Source organism: Glycine max, chromosome 16 (assembly GCF_000004515.6).
Source record: "Glycine max cultivar Williams 82 chromosome 16, Glycine_max_v4.0, whole genome shotgun sequence".
NCBI classification, from domain to species: domain Eukaryota; kingdom Viridiplantae; phylum Streptophyta; class Magnoliopsida; order Fabales; family Fabaceae; genus Glycine; species Glycine max.
This window is the reverse complement of record NC_038252.2, coordinates 26475629-26488897: the sequence shown is the minus strand read 5'-3', so window position 1 is coordinate 26488897 and position 13269 is coordinate 26475629. Positions and strand designations below refer to the sequence as shown.

The 13269-nt window shown below is 32.8% G+C and overlaps 2 protein-coding genes across 2 annotated transcripts; one reads left to right on the top strand and one right to left on the bottom strand.

Moving 5' to 3' along the window:
- Positions 1–3799: 3799 nt before the first annotated feature.
- On the bottom strand, positions 3800–7229 carry LOC100820454 (probable serine/threonine-protein kinase PIX13). Its single transcript, XM_003548762.5, has 7 exons — positions 7028–7229; positions 6500–6903; positions 6107–6242; positions 5876–6018; positions 5410–5475; positions 5164–5287; positions 3800–4616 (listed from the first exon to the last, which is right to left on the bottom strand). The coding sequence occupies exons 1-7, from the start codon at positions 7092–7094 to the stop codon at positions 4303–4305; spliced, it is 1254 nt and encodes a 417-aa protein (XP_003548810.2). The 5' UTR covers positions 7095–7229; the 3' UTR covers positions 3800–4302.
- Positions 7230–7551: 322 nt separating this feature from the next.
- Positions 7552–8813, top strand: LOC106796439 (receptor-like cytoplasmic kinase 176). The gene is made up of 3 exons (XM_014768718.1): positions 7552–7914; positions 8289–8373; positions 8455–8813. Exons 1-3 carry the CDS (start codon positions 7552–7554, stop codon positions 8811–8813), a joined length of 807 nt encoding a protein of 268 aa, XP_014624204.1.
- Positions 8814–13269: the final 4456 nt, after the last annotated feature.

Sequence of the window (13269 nt, the reverse complement as noted above, 5' to 3'; positions counted from 1 at the left end):
TGTAAGAGTTTGGTGTTACTCATTGAATAAAAACATCATTGTTGTATGCCTAAGTAAATTCAACTAATATTTTGATGCAGCAATGCTTATCAGCCACCAGGTTTCAATTTTATGTTGAATGCATATATACTTCATGCAATGTTTATACTTAGTGTCTTAAGCAGATGTGGAGTAATTTCAGTTTAGTGTGACTTTGTATTAAATACTTTCTTGTGGTTAAATGGTATGACAGTGTAATGGTGTAACTTTTAATTTTGAATCATGATAATCAATTTCGGAGGCTATTGTCTACAAGGTATCATTAATTTGCATATGTGATATTTTGAACATGACAAACTTCATGTAACCCAGTAAATTAGCATGATTATACCTCTACTGTGTATATGATGACCAATTGTGTTGACATCAATACACTTCCAAAGCAATCAGATTAAGATCATCTGTAGTTAACTACAATATTATTAACAAATCTACAAGTTGTAACAACTTCATGACATCTACCTTTTGCACAGTTTCATACATAACAAAATTCACCTCAACTTCATCCTGCTAAGCTTGCAACATGAGTTCTTTAGATATGGTTTATTTATTTGGTTTTAGTGTAAGACTACATGTGTTTGTTAGTTACTATGTGCAATATGGTATTAACAATGTAAGAGTTTGGTGTTGCTCATTGAATTAAAACATCATTGTTGTATTACTAATTAAAATCAACTGATGTTTTGATGCAGCAAGATCATTCAACCTCGAGGTTTCAGTTTTATAGTTAATGCATGTATACTTCAGGCAATGTTTATACTTAGTGTCTTAAGCAGGTGTGGTGTAAGTCAAAGTTAGTGTGACTTTGTATTAAATCCTCTTTTGTGGTTAAATGGTATGACATTTTAATGGTGCAATTTTTAATTTTGAGTCATGATAATCAACTTTTAAGGCTATTATATGCAAGGTATCATCAATTTACAATTGTGATATTTTAAAAATGGCAAGCTTCATGCAACCCAGTAAATTAGCACGCCTATACCTCACCTGCATATATAATGACCATTTGTGTTGATATCAATACATTTCCAAGTACAAAATTGATTGATTTATAAAGAAAGAACCTACACATATACTATAATTTCCATACATTCATGCTACCTCAAGCCATGTTTTTTTCTATAACCATTTGAAATAAATTGCAACTTTTCTTTTTAAATATCAAAGTCTTCAATTAAGCAATTTTCCAAATAAATCAGAAGTTATGTAAAAGTTTCATATTAATGTCATGGATTGGCCCAAACTTATGTACAAATTTATCTTCACAAATTAATTTTTTACACTCTCAAATAATGCACAATCAATACAAAATCGCTATCGATCCATACGAATTGCAAATGCGTAATGACTTTACGGATTCATAATATGTATCAGATTCAGCAAAAGACAATTCTGTAATTTCCTAAAATGGTCTGGGTGTCCAAGTATATTGGTGGGTGCAAGAAGCAAATTTGGTGTTGTGATTAATGCTTCGTTCTTAAAACTGCAAACTCCATACACGGTTTCATTTGCTTCTCTTCATTTCCAAAGTCAGAGAGACCTCCTGCATTGACTAGTGAAGAGTGCACACGTTTCTAGCAAAGATGAAGATCGAGCCAGGATTGGAAGACGAAGTCTGTCAGTCTAACGTGCAACCACAATGCTCTCCTCCACTATTGTCACTGTTTGGCACCCTCATCCAGCCACCAATCACGCATCAAGCCACTGCACCTGGTAAGAATGTTCAAACTCCTACGGTATACTAAATGATTTTGTATTGTCACTCATAGACCCAACATCTTATTAGGCTTAATGTTCTCTGCATGCTCTTTGTTTGGTTATCAGAGGATACTATACTTTGATAATCAAAACATTGTGAACAATGACATAGAGACATGTGCATTTAGTTTGAATTTAGAAAAAAAAGCATTACGTGTGCCCAAACGCAGATTATGTTAGGCATGCTAATTGAATGCCCTCACTATTATTACAAAATAAATGTTTGTCAGAAAATAATTTCCATTTTACCTATTTGATTTATATGAACACTATGTAGTAATGGCTCTGTGTATGAAGGGGCTTTCATCATGCCACAAGATTATCATGTCATATTTGTAATAGCATTGTCTACTAATACATTGTCTAGTAATACATTTTATGAAGGGGCTTTCTTCGTTAATAAAGTATATCATTTTTTTTATAATCATAACATTGTGGAACAAAAAACAAAGACTTAGGCACATTGTTCTGTTACCTTTTGAAATTGCCTTTTCAACAAATTATGAGTGCTGAAGTTTTATCCATCTCATTTCACTTATCTATTGGTTGAATGTTATATTTCAATTCATAATATGCATAACTTTGAGCACATTGAACATGGAAAATAAGTGTGTGATGTACATCTTTATGTGAGGCTAAGAAGGATCTGTCTTTCATCATGACACAAGATTAATGTCAATTTTGTTATATCATTATATAATAATCTTCTTAAATGGTTATTTATTTGTCAACATTTAGTTATGCCAACTTTTTAACTCTAAATGGATTTTAGAATTGATGAACGAAGAGCACAAAAAGTGCTATGAAATGGCCAACATCATGTTGCAGATCACAAGAACATCAAAGGATATTTTAAACACCATTCATGCCAAGGAGCAGGTCAACCATTTATTATATTGTTGTCATTTTTATTTTTATTTAACATATCATTTTTCAATTATTTTGTACAATTGACCAACCAATTATTCGCATTCTAATGTTACACATATTTCAAATGTAGACTTACGGTGAAGTTAGTAGGTCATTTTCCATGAGGTGGAAGGACGTGCTTGAATATTATTGGCATATGTTTGACAAAAATGAGAATATGCATACCGTTGTGTACAACCAAGATTTGGATGGCCCAACCATTGTATCGAGGTGGACAACACTAAGAGATTTCTATTAGCTGACTGAAGATCATCAAGTGACGTTAACCCATTATGGTTAGAGTATATTCTTGTTGACCATATTCAAAACTAGTAGCAATAAAAAATCATTCCCAAAATGGCCTGTAGCAATATAAAATTACCTGCGGCAACTTGGTAAGTTACTTAGTAATTTACTTAATCATTCAATCAACCTTTATCTGCCAAGTTTTTAATTTCTTCCATTTCTCACGTAAAGTTATTGTTAATATCAAGACGTTCCAAGCTGTATGTATTATTTTATGAAAGACAAAGGGTTCACTCATTTGAATTTGAAAGACATTGCAAAATGTCGTATTGTTTACAATCACTAGGAAAGACAGCTAAAATTAGAGTCAGAAGAAAAACTTTTTGTGAAACACAATCTTTCTAACCTGACATAAAAATTGTCTTCAAATTCTCCGATATAATAGTTAACTATGTTTTATTTTGGTCATGTTTATAAATTAAGTACAATGTTATCCTGACTTTTGTAAATATTTGTAAATTGACACTTTATTTTGTGGGCGTGATTTTCCTAAAATGTCTCTAACATTATGATTGTGTTAATTGACTGTTTTTTATATAATATTTGTTTTATTATGACAGACCTTCAATTCAATTTACACGCGTTGATCATAATTTTTTTAATCCATATTCATTTTTGTTCTCATTCACTTAATTTCTACTTGAATACATTATAATATTGTCCAATGTTATAGCCATATGAATATAAGTATACTGTCAATTTTCCCGGTTTACTCGTATGTATGCACATGTACTGAACTAGTTAAATGACTGATACAACAACCCATTCAATGGAGCACATTACTATATATAATCAATCTCGATTTCTAGTTTTTTTTTTCATATAAATTTGTGTATACTCTTACGACCCTGTCGAGGGGGTGGATGAGATGTACACTGCGAATTGTGGGTTTGGATAGGGGTAGAAATGAGTCAAGCCATGCCAAGTTTTACTAGGCTTGAGCTTGGCTTGAGTTGAATACGCAAAGCTTGAGCTTGGCTCATTACCTGTCATAAGCTTTTTTTAAAGGCTCGGCTTGGCTTACATAAAAGTCTGGCTTGGCCTACAAGCCTATTTAAAAGTCTGCTTAAAAACCTCTTTAACCAATTAATTATTTTAAAACCTAGTAAAATACTAACTAAAAAAAGAAACTTAACAAGCTTTTTTTATAGTTTGGCTTTGGCCTTTTTATCTAAAAAAACTTTTTAAAAAGCTTGAGCTTGACATTTATAGTAAACAAGCCAAGCCGAGCCGAGCCTTAAATAGGCCGAGCCATAGGCCCTTGACAAGCGACTTGACTCATTTCCATCCCTAATTTTGGATAGCTTCAATGGCTTCCAATGCCTCAACTACATCTTTCATAGAAGGACGTTCTTCAGGGATAGATTGTAGGCATTTCATAGTAAGTTGTGCTGCTTGCCATGCTGCCTGAAGTGAATATTGACCCACTATCTTAGCATCCATTATTGTTTTCAACTTTTTCTTGGAAGAGAGAAGAGGCTTGGTCCATTCAACTAGGTTCTGCTGCCCTGTTGGCCGATTTGTGTCAAGTGCCCGCATGCCTGTAAGTATTTCAAGCAGCACTACACCAAATCCATAGACATCACTCTTCACATACAAGTGGCCTGTCAAAATATTGATACAATTCAAAGGCATGTTAGTTTGTGGTTGAAATATTGATGCAAGTGACCTGTTGAAATATTCCTTAATTTTAGTCTACCTTCCCCTACTTCATCTTCCACAAACCATTCATTGCTTTAGAATATTACATTAAGGTCAGTTTGGTTTAAGAAAGCTTTTTCTATTTTCATTTCTTATTTTTACTGATAGTTACAAAAATGCTAATATGCTGACTTATTTTTAGTTTATTTCTTATTCTTATAAATAGTGAAAACAGCACAATTCCTTCTTTTCTTGTACAAATCTTTGAAATCAAGAAGTCAAGTGGCATTTTAGTAATTAGATATGAAAATAGGAAATATAAACAAAGAAAAAAAAAGAAATTCTCAAACCAGATAAACCATTCATTTTGTCCTAGATTTTGCTTCCATTTCCTTCTTATATAGCATGGCATGTAATTCTTGGGTCATATTATGACTTGTGAGTCATTAATAAAGTCAAAACATACATTTCAAGTTGCTTTAATTGTCAATTATGTCAAGATATGGTTACCTGTTGCTACGTATTCTGGAGCTGCATAACCAACCGTGCCCATGACCCTGGTAGTTACATGTGATTCTCCCTCAGAAGGCCCCCATTTCGCCAAGTCAAAATCTGAGATCTCTGGACTGTAATTCTGTAGAAAGCAAAAAAATCTATTATCAAAATGACTTGACAAATTTTGCATTAAATAAATATCAATTTTGCTATGTATTCTGGAGCAGCATAACCATACGTGTCCATGACCCAGGTACTTACGTGGGATTGTCCCTCATAAGACACCAATGTTGCCAAGCCAAAATCTGAGATCTTTGGATTGTAATTCTGTAAAAAAAACAAAACAATCTATCATCAAAATAATCTGACAAATTTTGCATTAAATAAATATCAATTTTGATATTTTAAAAAATATTATGTATTCATAACATCATGTAACCTCCTTCGACTAATCAACAAATCGAGTACTAACAAGTGACAACACTTTAAAAAGCGACAAGGAAAACGAAAACATTGCACTTTTCAGCCAATATACTATTAACAGACTAAGTTTTGATACCTTTCCAATATGAGCGTGGTTAGTAAAAGAAATGATGGGATCCAAATTCATAAACTGTCTATTCATCCCAACTTGATACTACATTTGCTTCAACTTTCATCTCTTGAAATAAGGGACAAGGTGGACTAACAAACTTTGTAACAAATCAGCAAATAAAAAATAACTTACTCCATCAAGTAGTATATTTGAGGACTTGAAATCTCTGTGAATGATGTTGTTTTCAGAAGCATGCAAGAAAGCTAATCCCCGAGCTGCACCAATAGCTATTTTAAGCCGTGTGTTCCAAGAAAGAAATCCTAAGTTACGATTTCCTGCTCAGAAACACAACATAGAAAATAAATTAAACTCAAATTCATGAGGAGTTTTCTTTCACATTTTTTTATCGTCTTCAATCCATACTTTTGAATAGATGATTGTCTAAGCTTCTCTTTGGCATGAACTCATACACAAGAAGATGCTCATCATCGTCCCAACAGTAACCCAATAAATTGACCAGGTTGGGGTGAGAAAACCTTCTCATAATGTTTAGTTCTGTCTGCATTTTCCAATCAACAGAAAAGCAAGTTAAATAATCCAATAATTTAATTGCGTTATGGTTACACAATATAATTAAATGCAATATGAATAGCAAAATGAATTTAGCCAAAGAATGTGTTATGTTTTTGTATGTCCTATAGAACAGAACAAGTTCATCTAATTTTACCAACATTGTCAAGAAAAGTTTGTATTAAATTTGTTAACGGTGCACAAAAAATTAAAATAAGTAAATGAAAGAGATGAAATTAAAGCGACCTGCCACTGGTCAAACCCTTGCGTGCTTTGGGGGTTCAACCATTTTATGGCTACGACCATTCCGGAGCCTGCTTTGGTAGGGGCGAGGGTATCCCCATCCAACCATCCCTTGTAAACTCTGCCAAAGCCACCTTCACCCAGCAATGTGTCAGAGCTGAAATTGTTTGTGGCAGATTTCAACTCCTCAAAATCGAAAACCTTCAAGTTTGGCCATTTCAGAATCTGACCATCCGGTGGAGGAAGAGGAAGACGAAGGGGACGATGATATACACGACGAAGAAGATAATGAATAGATTCTTCGTCGTCGATGCTTCCACTCGCAATCACGGTAAACTGTCTATTTTCGGTGCTGCTGCTCGTGGTTTTGGTGATTCCCACGTTTTTGCAGTTAGTGCTTGCTGAACCTGGAAACAGTGGAAGTGGAACCGAACCGAACTCGTCATGGGAAAATTCAAATTGGAGGAAGAGGGGAACGACCCATATGTCTTTTGTTTAGAAAGGGTGAGAAAAAGTAGAAAGAAGACTTGCCTGAATAGTGAGGTCGATCGAGGGAAGAAGAGTGCTGTGTCGGGCCAGAGGAGAAGCAGACACCCATGCCAGGAGCCTCTGTTTTTCGTCGGCAGTTGACTAACGAAGTTGACCGTGAAAAAAATGGATGTAGGGCTGTTGGTAGTGGTTATTGATTGGTTAAGCTTTCAATTAAAAAGAAGAAAGATGAGAGAAAAATTTAGATAAATGAATGCTTGTAGTAAAGTTGCAAGAAAACAAAATATAAGACTTTTTATTTTTATTTTTATGCAACTTTACTATTGGCATTTTTTTTATCTGATAGGATTTACATGGTAAGAACTTGGTAAGAAATTATAGCATGAGAATATCTTTTCCTTTTTTTTTTTTTACATAAACTTAGAAAAAGTTAGTAAAAATTTGATGGTAATGTGAAATAACAAATCATTATTTTTTTAGACATCAACATAGCATTATTAATAATAGATTTTTTTTTAGCTCCTCAGTATTTTTTAGTCATGCCAACGCAGATTTTTTTTCCCATGATGGGTTCGATTCCTCTGTTTTCAGGTTCAGCAAGAACTGGCAGCAAGAACGTGGGGTTCTCCGCAACCGGGAAGAGTCAGTTTTCGGAGATTGCGAGTGGAAGCGACGATCGCGAAGAGTCTCTTGGTCGGATTCTGAAATGGCCAAACTTGAAGGTGTTTAGTTTTGAGGAGCTGATTTCTGCCTCAAGGCGTTTCAGGTATGACATACAGGGGTTAGTGATCGGTAAAGGATGTTTTGGCCCAGTTTACAAGGGATGTTTGGATGAGAATACCCTTACCCCTGCCAAAGGAGGCTATGGAATGGCCGTTGCAATCAAAATGTTTAACCAAGATTACGTCCGAGGGTTTGAAGAGTGGCAGGTCACTTTAATTTTGTCTCTTTCATTTACTTTTTTTTTTTTTTTTCTAATGCAATGTAAAACACTTTCACCTTTAAATTAGAGCAGTTCTTGTATAAGTTAAAAATTTTAATAAAAAAAAATATTTTCAATCTTGGTAAAATTAGATGAACTTGTTCTGTTGTAGAGGACATACAAAAACACAACTAGGCATTCGTTGGCTATATGTTTATCATTCTGCCATTTTGTGATTTTGCTATATGGTTTCTTGATTTCTAATATTACACGAGAAACAGTTAAAACCATATTTGTGTTCTTTTCACTGTTTCTGAAAGTAGGAAACAAAGTCAAAACAAGGTGACATATTGACATTTTTGTAGTTATCAATACAAACAGGAAATGAAAACAGACGAAGTTTTCTTAAACCAAACAGGACTTAGTGCAACACAAACAGTCGATGCTGTGGAAAAGTTGGGAGAAGGCAGACTAAAATAAGGAATAGTATAATGCTTTGATCCACCACAAACTAACATGCCTTTGAATTGTATCAATATTTCCACAGGCCACTTGTATGTGAAGAGTGATATCTATGGATTTGGTGTAGTGCTGCTTGAAATACTTACAGGCATGCGGGCACTTGACACAAATCGGCCTCAAACCATGCAGAACCTTGTTGAATGGACCAAGTCTTGTCTTTCTTCCAACAAAAAGTTGAAAGCCATAATGGATGCTAAGATAGAGGGTCAATATTCACTTGAGGCAGCAGGGCAAGCAGCACAACTTACTCTAAAATGCCTAAAATCTGTCCCTGAAGAACGTCCTTCTATGAAAGATGTAGTTGAGGCATTGGAAGCCATTGAAGCTATCCAAAACCCACAATTCGCAGCGTACATCTCATCCACCCCCTCGGCAGGGTCGTAAGAGTATAAACAAATTTATAAGAAAAAAAAAAAAACTAGAAATTGAGATTGATTATATATAGCAATATGGTCCATTGAATGGATTGTTGTATCAGTCATTTAATAATTGTGATTTTCTTTTTCTTTTGCTGGTTGGATGGGGGAATTTCACAAGCATTTTAACATATATGATTTCCTTTTGAATTATTCACATTCTTTAGTGGGAAAACATTTTGTACTAGAACAGAATTTTGATGCTAACATGTCACTTTTTTCAAGGCTTTTTTTTTCAACAAAGGAAAGTTGATCGGGTCAGGTATATCATGTATAGTTAAGAGTAATGATACACGAACACAGATATATGTCATATACTTTTTCAACGCTTGTTATTTTTTTATCAATTTTTTCTTATTACATTATATATATATATATATATATATATATATATATATATATATATATATATATATATATATATATATATATATATATATATACTCTTTTTCTTTAGTTAATTAGAGGTTGGTATCAGCTATTTTTTTCTTTCTATTGAGATTATGTTTCGCTATTATACTAAAAAAGGTAATTAGAACACGAAAATACGTGAGCATATCTCTTAATTCAAAACACAATACACTATGACTTAGTGCTTAAGCTATCTTGTATGTTGCTTCAATATCTTTTTTGTAATCCAGTTGATGCTGTAGGTAAATCTATTTATGTGACTTTGTTAACTTGAAGGATCCGTAGCTTTCTTGATATGCTTTATAGTTTGAGATAATCTCATTCTTCTTTTTGTGTAGGTACCAGGAATAATCTTCTAAGAGCAAACAAAGCAAAGAGAGAAGTTAGATGGGTCAATCAAATCCAACTCAACCAGCCTTTAACCTTAAAAAAAAGGAATTGGGCCCATTTTAAAATAGGATTGAAAATTTCAATCTAACCCAACAATTCTAATGAATTACACGTTGGATTGGATTGACTCACCAAAACTTTAAAAGAATTAGAAAAAAAATAATTAAAAATAAATAAGTCATAAGATAATTCACTAGATAGATAAATATAAATAATTTTAAACACAATGTAATTACAAGAATAATATCTTTTTTTATAAAAGAATATTATGATGTTGAGTTGTCCTAACAAATTCTTTTAAGAAATTATCATCATGAGTTAAATAAATGTAGAATAAAGTAATAAAATAATATGAAATCCATAAATAATACTAGATGGATTCAAAGTATCAACAATGGTTGATACAACTGATAATGGTTTGTGTCCCTTAATCAAGTGATTTAGGGTTCAAATCCTGATTGACCATTAAATATGGAATAAATCATGTTGGGAAAGAAATACCCACCTTGTTTGCATTCACAGTCCCTTGGGAATGACTCATGACATATGACAAGATTAAACTTTGAGACAGACTCTTGACCCTTAACCCTCTAAAGCTCGTATCACCCTCATCCAAAGCACTATTACATAATAGGCCATTAACATTAGTTTTACAGGACATTCAACATCAGTTTTGAATCGATATTGAAATGACCGTCATTAAAAGTAGGTCATTTTTTACATCGGTTATAAAACGGTTGTTCGAAACCATAATCTACATAAGTTTTTCCCAAATCCAATGTTGTTTTTCAATTATTTTTATATTTTGTATATTTGTTAAATGATACCAAACCTACAAATTAAAACTAGAATTAGTCTAGCTAGTAGTATTACAACTTATAACCAATCAACTACATTCACTTATATTGAATTTCCATTATTGAGATACAAAAAACAAAATGTTACAGAGACAAAATGTTAGTCTCAGCCACACCTAATTAAAGCCAAACTCACATGAATCAGCAATCCTCGCCTAATTGCAATCTTTTCAATCTATTGCTCTGTATAACATTAACAGACCCTAATAAATATCATGCAAACTCCCTAAGTATCAAAGGGACCTGAAGCTCCGTAAATTCAGGCAAAGAGAGAGAGAGTCATTACCTGGAAGAAGCACGCTGCACTTTGAGGGAGATGAGCAGAACGAAGCACCTTGCATAGAGCGGAGCAAAGTAAGAATTTGGGGGTAAGAGGTGTTTAGGTTTTACTTATGTGGGTAAGATAGACATGAAAAATTGTAAAGGCCAAAGAGAGATGAAAAAATTGGGAATGTTTTAGGTTAGAGGGAAACTAAAATTGGGAATTTTAGGTTGGTGGGAAACTAAAATTTGTCTAAATCTTAAACAAATTTTTATTACATTTTTACTTTTTATAACTTTTATATGGTTCACTATTTTTTTATTGATATAATTTAATTCAAATTTCAAAACACTCACTTATATGCATGTTAAGTGTGATTGAATTTATTTTTCTTTCTATTTAAAATTTAATATCCATACACTAATAGCATAAGATAGTTTACACTATTATCCAATCATAGCATATATCACTACACACACACACACAGACACAGACACAGATCCAATAAGGCAACAAATAATTCTATGACAAAAAAATTTCATGATCACAAAAATAATCTAGACAACCAATACAATTCATTTGTTTTTTTCAATGGGTTAGGTGGGCCAACCAAGCCCACCAGGGGTTCAACTTGGGTGCCATATCTATAAGCAGGGCATCGACCAAAGCACCAAGTAATTAATAAGCAATATTTTTAATTATTGATAATAAAATATATTTTTAAATATTGATAATATTTTTTATTTCTTAAGCAAAATATATTACAGATCAATCATACGAGACTTTGACTTTATTTAAATAGTTAAAAATGATATGATAATATAAAATTTTGATATTACAAATAAAATAGACACATAGAGGCAATATCATTTTCGTCTCTAAGATATTAGAGTTTAGGAAAAAATTAACATTCAAAGACAAACTATTTTTGTGTCTAATATATGTATCTATGAATAATTGGACAATTTAGAGATGAACCTTGAGACAATAAAATAGAGAAGGATGTTTTCGTCTCTACTTAACGTCTCTCATATACAATTTTCCATTCGATCTCTACCTACTAAAATTTATCTTTATTTTTGTCTCTACCAGAGATGGAAACACTTTCGGTCTCAAACTTCATGTCTCTATGTTAGCTTTTTATAATAGTGCCACTTGTAACATCCCAATTTCGTTAGATTGGGAAGTTATGTGTAGAATTGTTTGTGTTTGTTTGATATGTAGTGTAATAGTATTATTCTTAGTATAATTATGAATATAATATGTAGAACTATCATGAGACAGCCATGTGACTTGGATTTAAGTTTTGAGTCTATGGATCGGTGGTTTAGATACAAAGAGCCCTTAGTCAAACCATTAGTTAACAAAAGTCAACTATAGTTTAGAAAGTCAAAGTAAGGATATTTTCATTAATGGTAGTTTAGTAATTGAAGGTTTTTATGTCAAACAAAGAGATTTAGGCACATCAATGAAAGTTTAGAATATGTTTGTGTCTAGATGTGAGAAACTATTAGCCAACACATGTTAACACACCGGTTAAACACATTCATTCACAGCACACCTGCAAGTTGAAGGTTCTTGACGACATTAATACACACATCAAGTTTTCAAGAAAACTTGTATCATTTAATGGTTTGCCATGACATCCTACCGCACTTCATGAATTATAGAGATGGTCAGTCTCATAACTCATGACTCAATAGTGGATTTATGGTATAGCAAACATTAAGGATGCAATGCACATCACAAGAATCATTCAATCTCATTTAATCATGCAAAGGAAAATACAATTAATAATTTAAGCATGTTCAACAAAAGCATTCATAAGTAATCACACATAGTGCACACCAGAATATGGTAAGCACATAACACACTAGCCCAAAGGATCGACCTGCTTTGATACCGCTAAATATGACACCCTCTACCCCGACATACATATAAATAAATAAAACATATAAAAATATTGATCAACAAATTTACATGGGTAAAAAGCTCACATTCACTTCACTATTACCAAATAAGACTTATTAAAAACATATTTGGCTCAAAACAAGGCCGTCAAAGTTTACAAAAACAATATTTTGTTAAATCAGTGAGGTTAAATAAAATAAAATAACATCATGCAATTAAAATAAAAACTCATCCCCAATGTTATATCCTATCAGAGTATTGTGTCCCAACGTCCTCTACCACAAGGTTCTTTAAAGTCACCCACTAAGTCATCTGCTCCCACGAACACAAGGTTCGAGATCATCACAGGATCCAAACACAAATAGCACACAGAGAGTGAGTTATCACATAAAAAAAATAAAACAAATAAACAAGACGTAATCAAAATAAATTATGAAAATATTTATAACATAACTCCACTTAATACAACCCATGTCACTTCACCACTTTATCTTTAAAATTAATTTTTTTTCAATCACATTACACATGAATCACACAATCATGTCAAGACGCAATAACACTCATCAATTTCATAATAAACAATTAGCACTGAG

Coding starts and splice junctions, on each gene's coding strand:
- LOC106796439 (XM_014768718.1), top strand. CDS start 7,552: ATGGGTTCGATTCCTCTGTTTTCAGGTTCAGCAAGAACTGGCAGCAAG. Junction 7,915..8,288: donor GAGGGTTTGAAGAGTGGCAG/GTCACTTTAATT, acceptor CAATACAAACAG/GAAATGAAAACAGACGAAGT. Junction 8,374..8,454: donor TGTGGAAAAGTTGGGAGAAG/GCAGACTAAAAT, acceptor ATATTTCCACAG/GCCACTTGTATGTGAAGAGT.
- LOC100820454 (XM_003548762.5), bottom strand. CDS start 7,094: ATGGGTGTCTGCTTCTCCTCTGGCCCGACACAGCACTCTTCTTCCCTC. Junction 6,019..6,106: donor AGACAATCATCTATTCAAAA/GTATGGATTGAA, acceptor GTTTCTGAGCAG/GAAATCGTAACTTAGGATTT. Junction 5,288..5,409: donor CTTATGAGGGACAATCCCAC/GTAAGTACCTGG, acceptor TGCTTTCTACAG/AATTACAGTCCAGAGATCTC.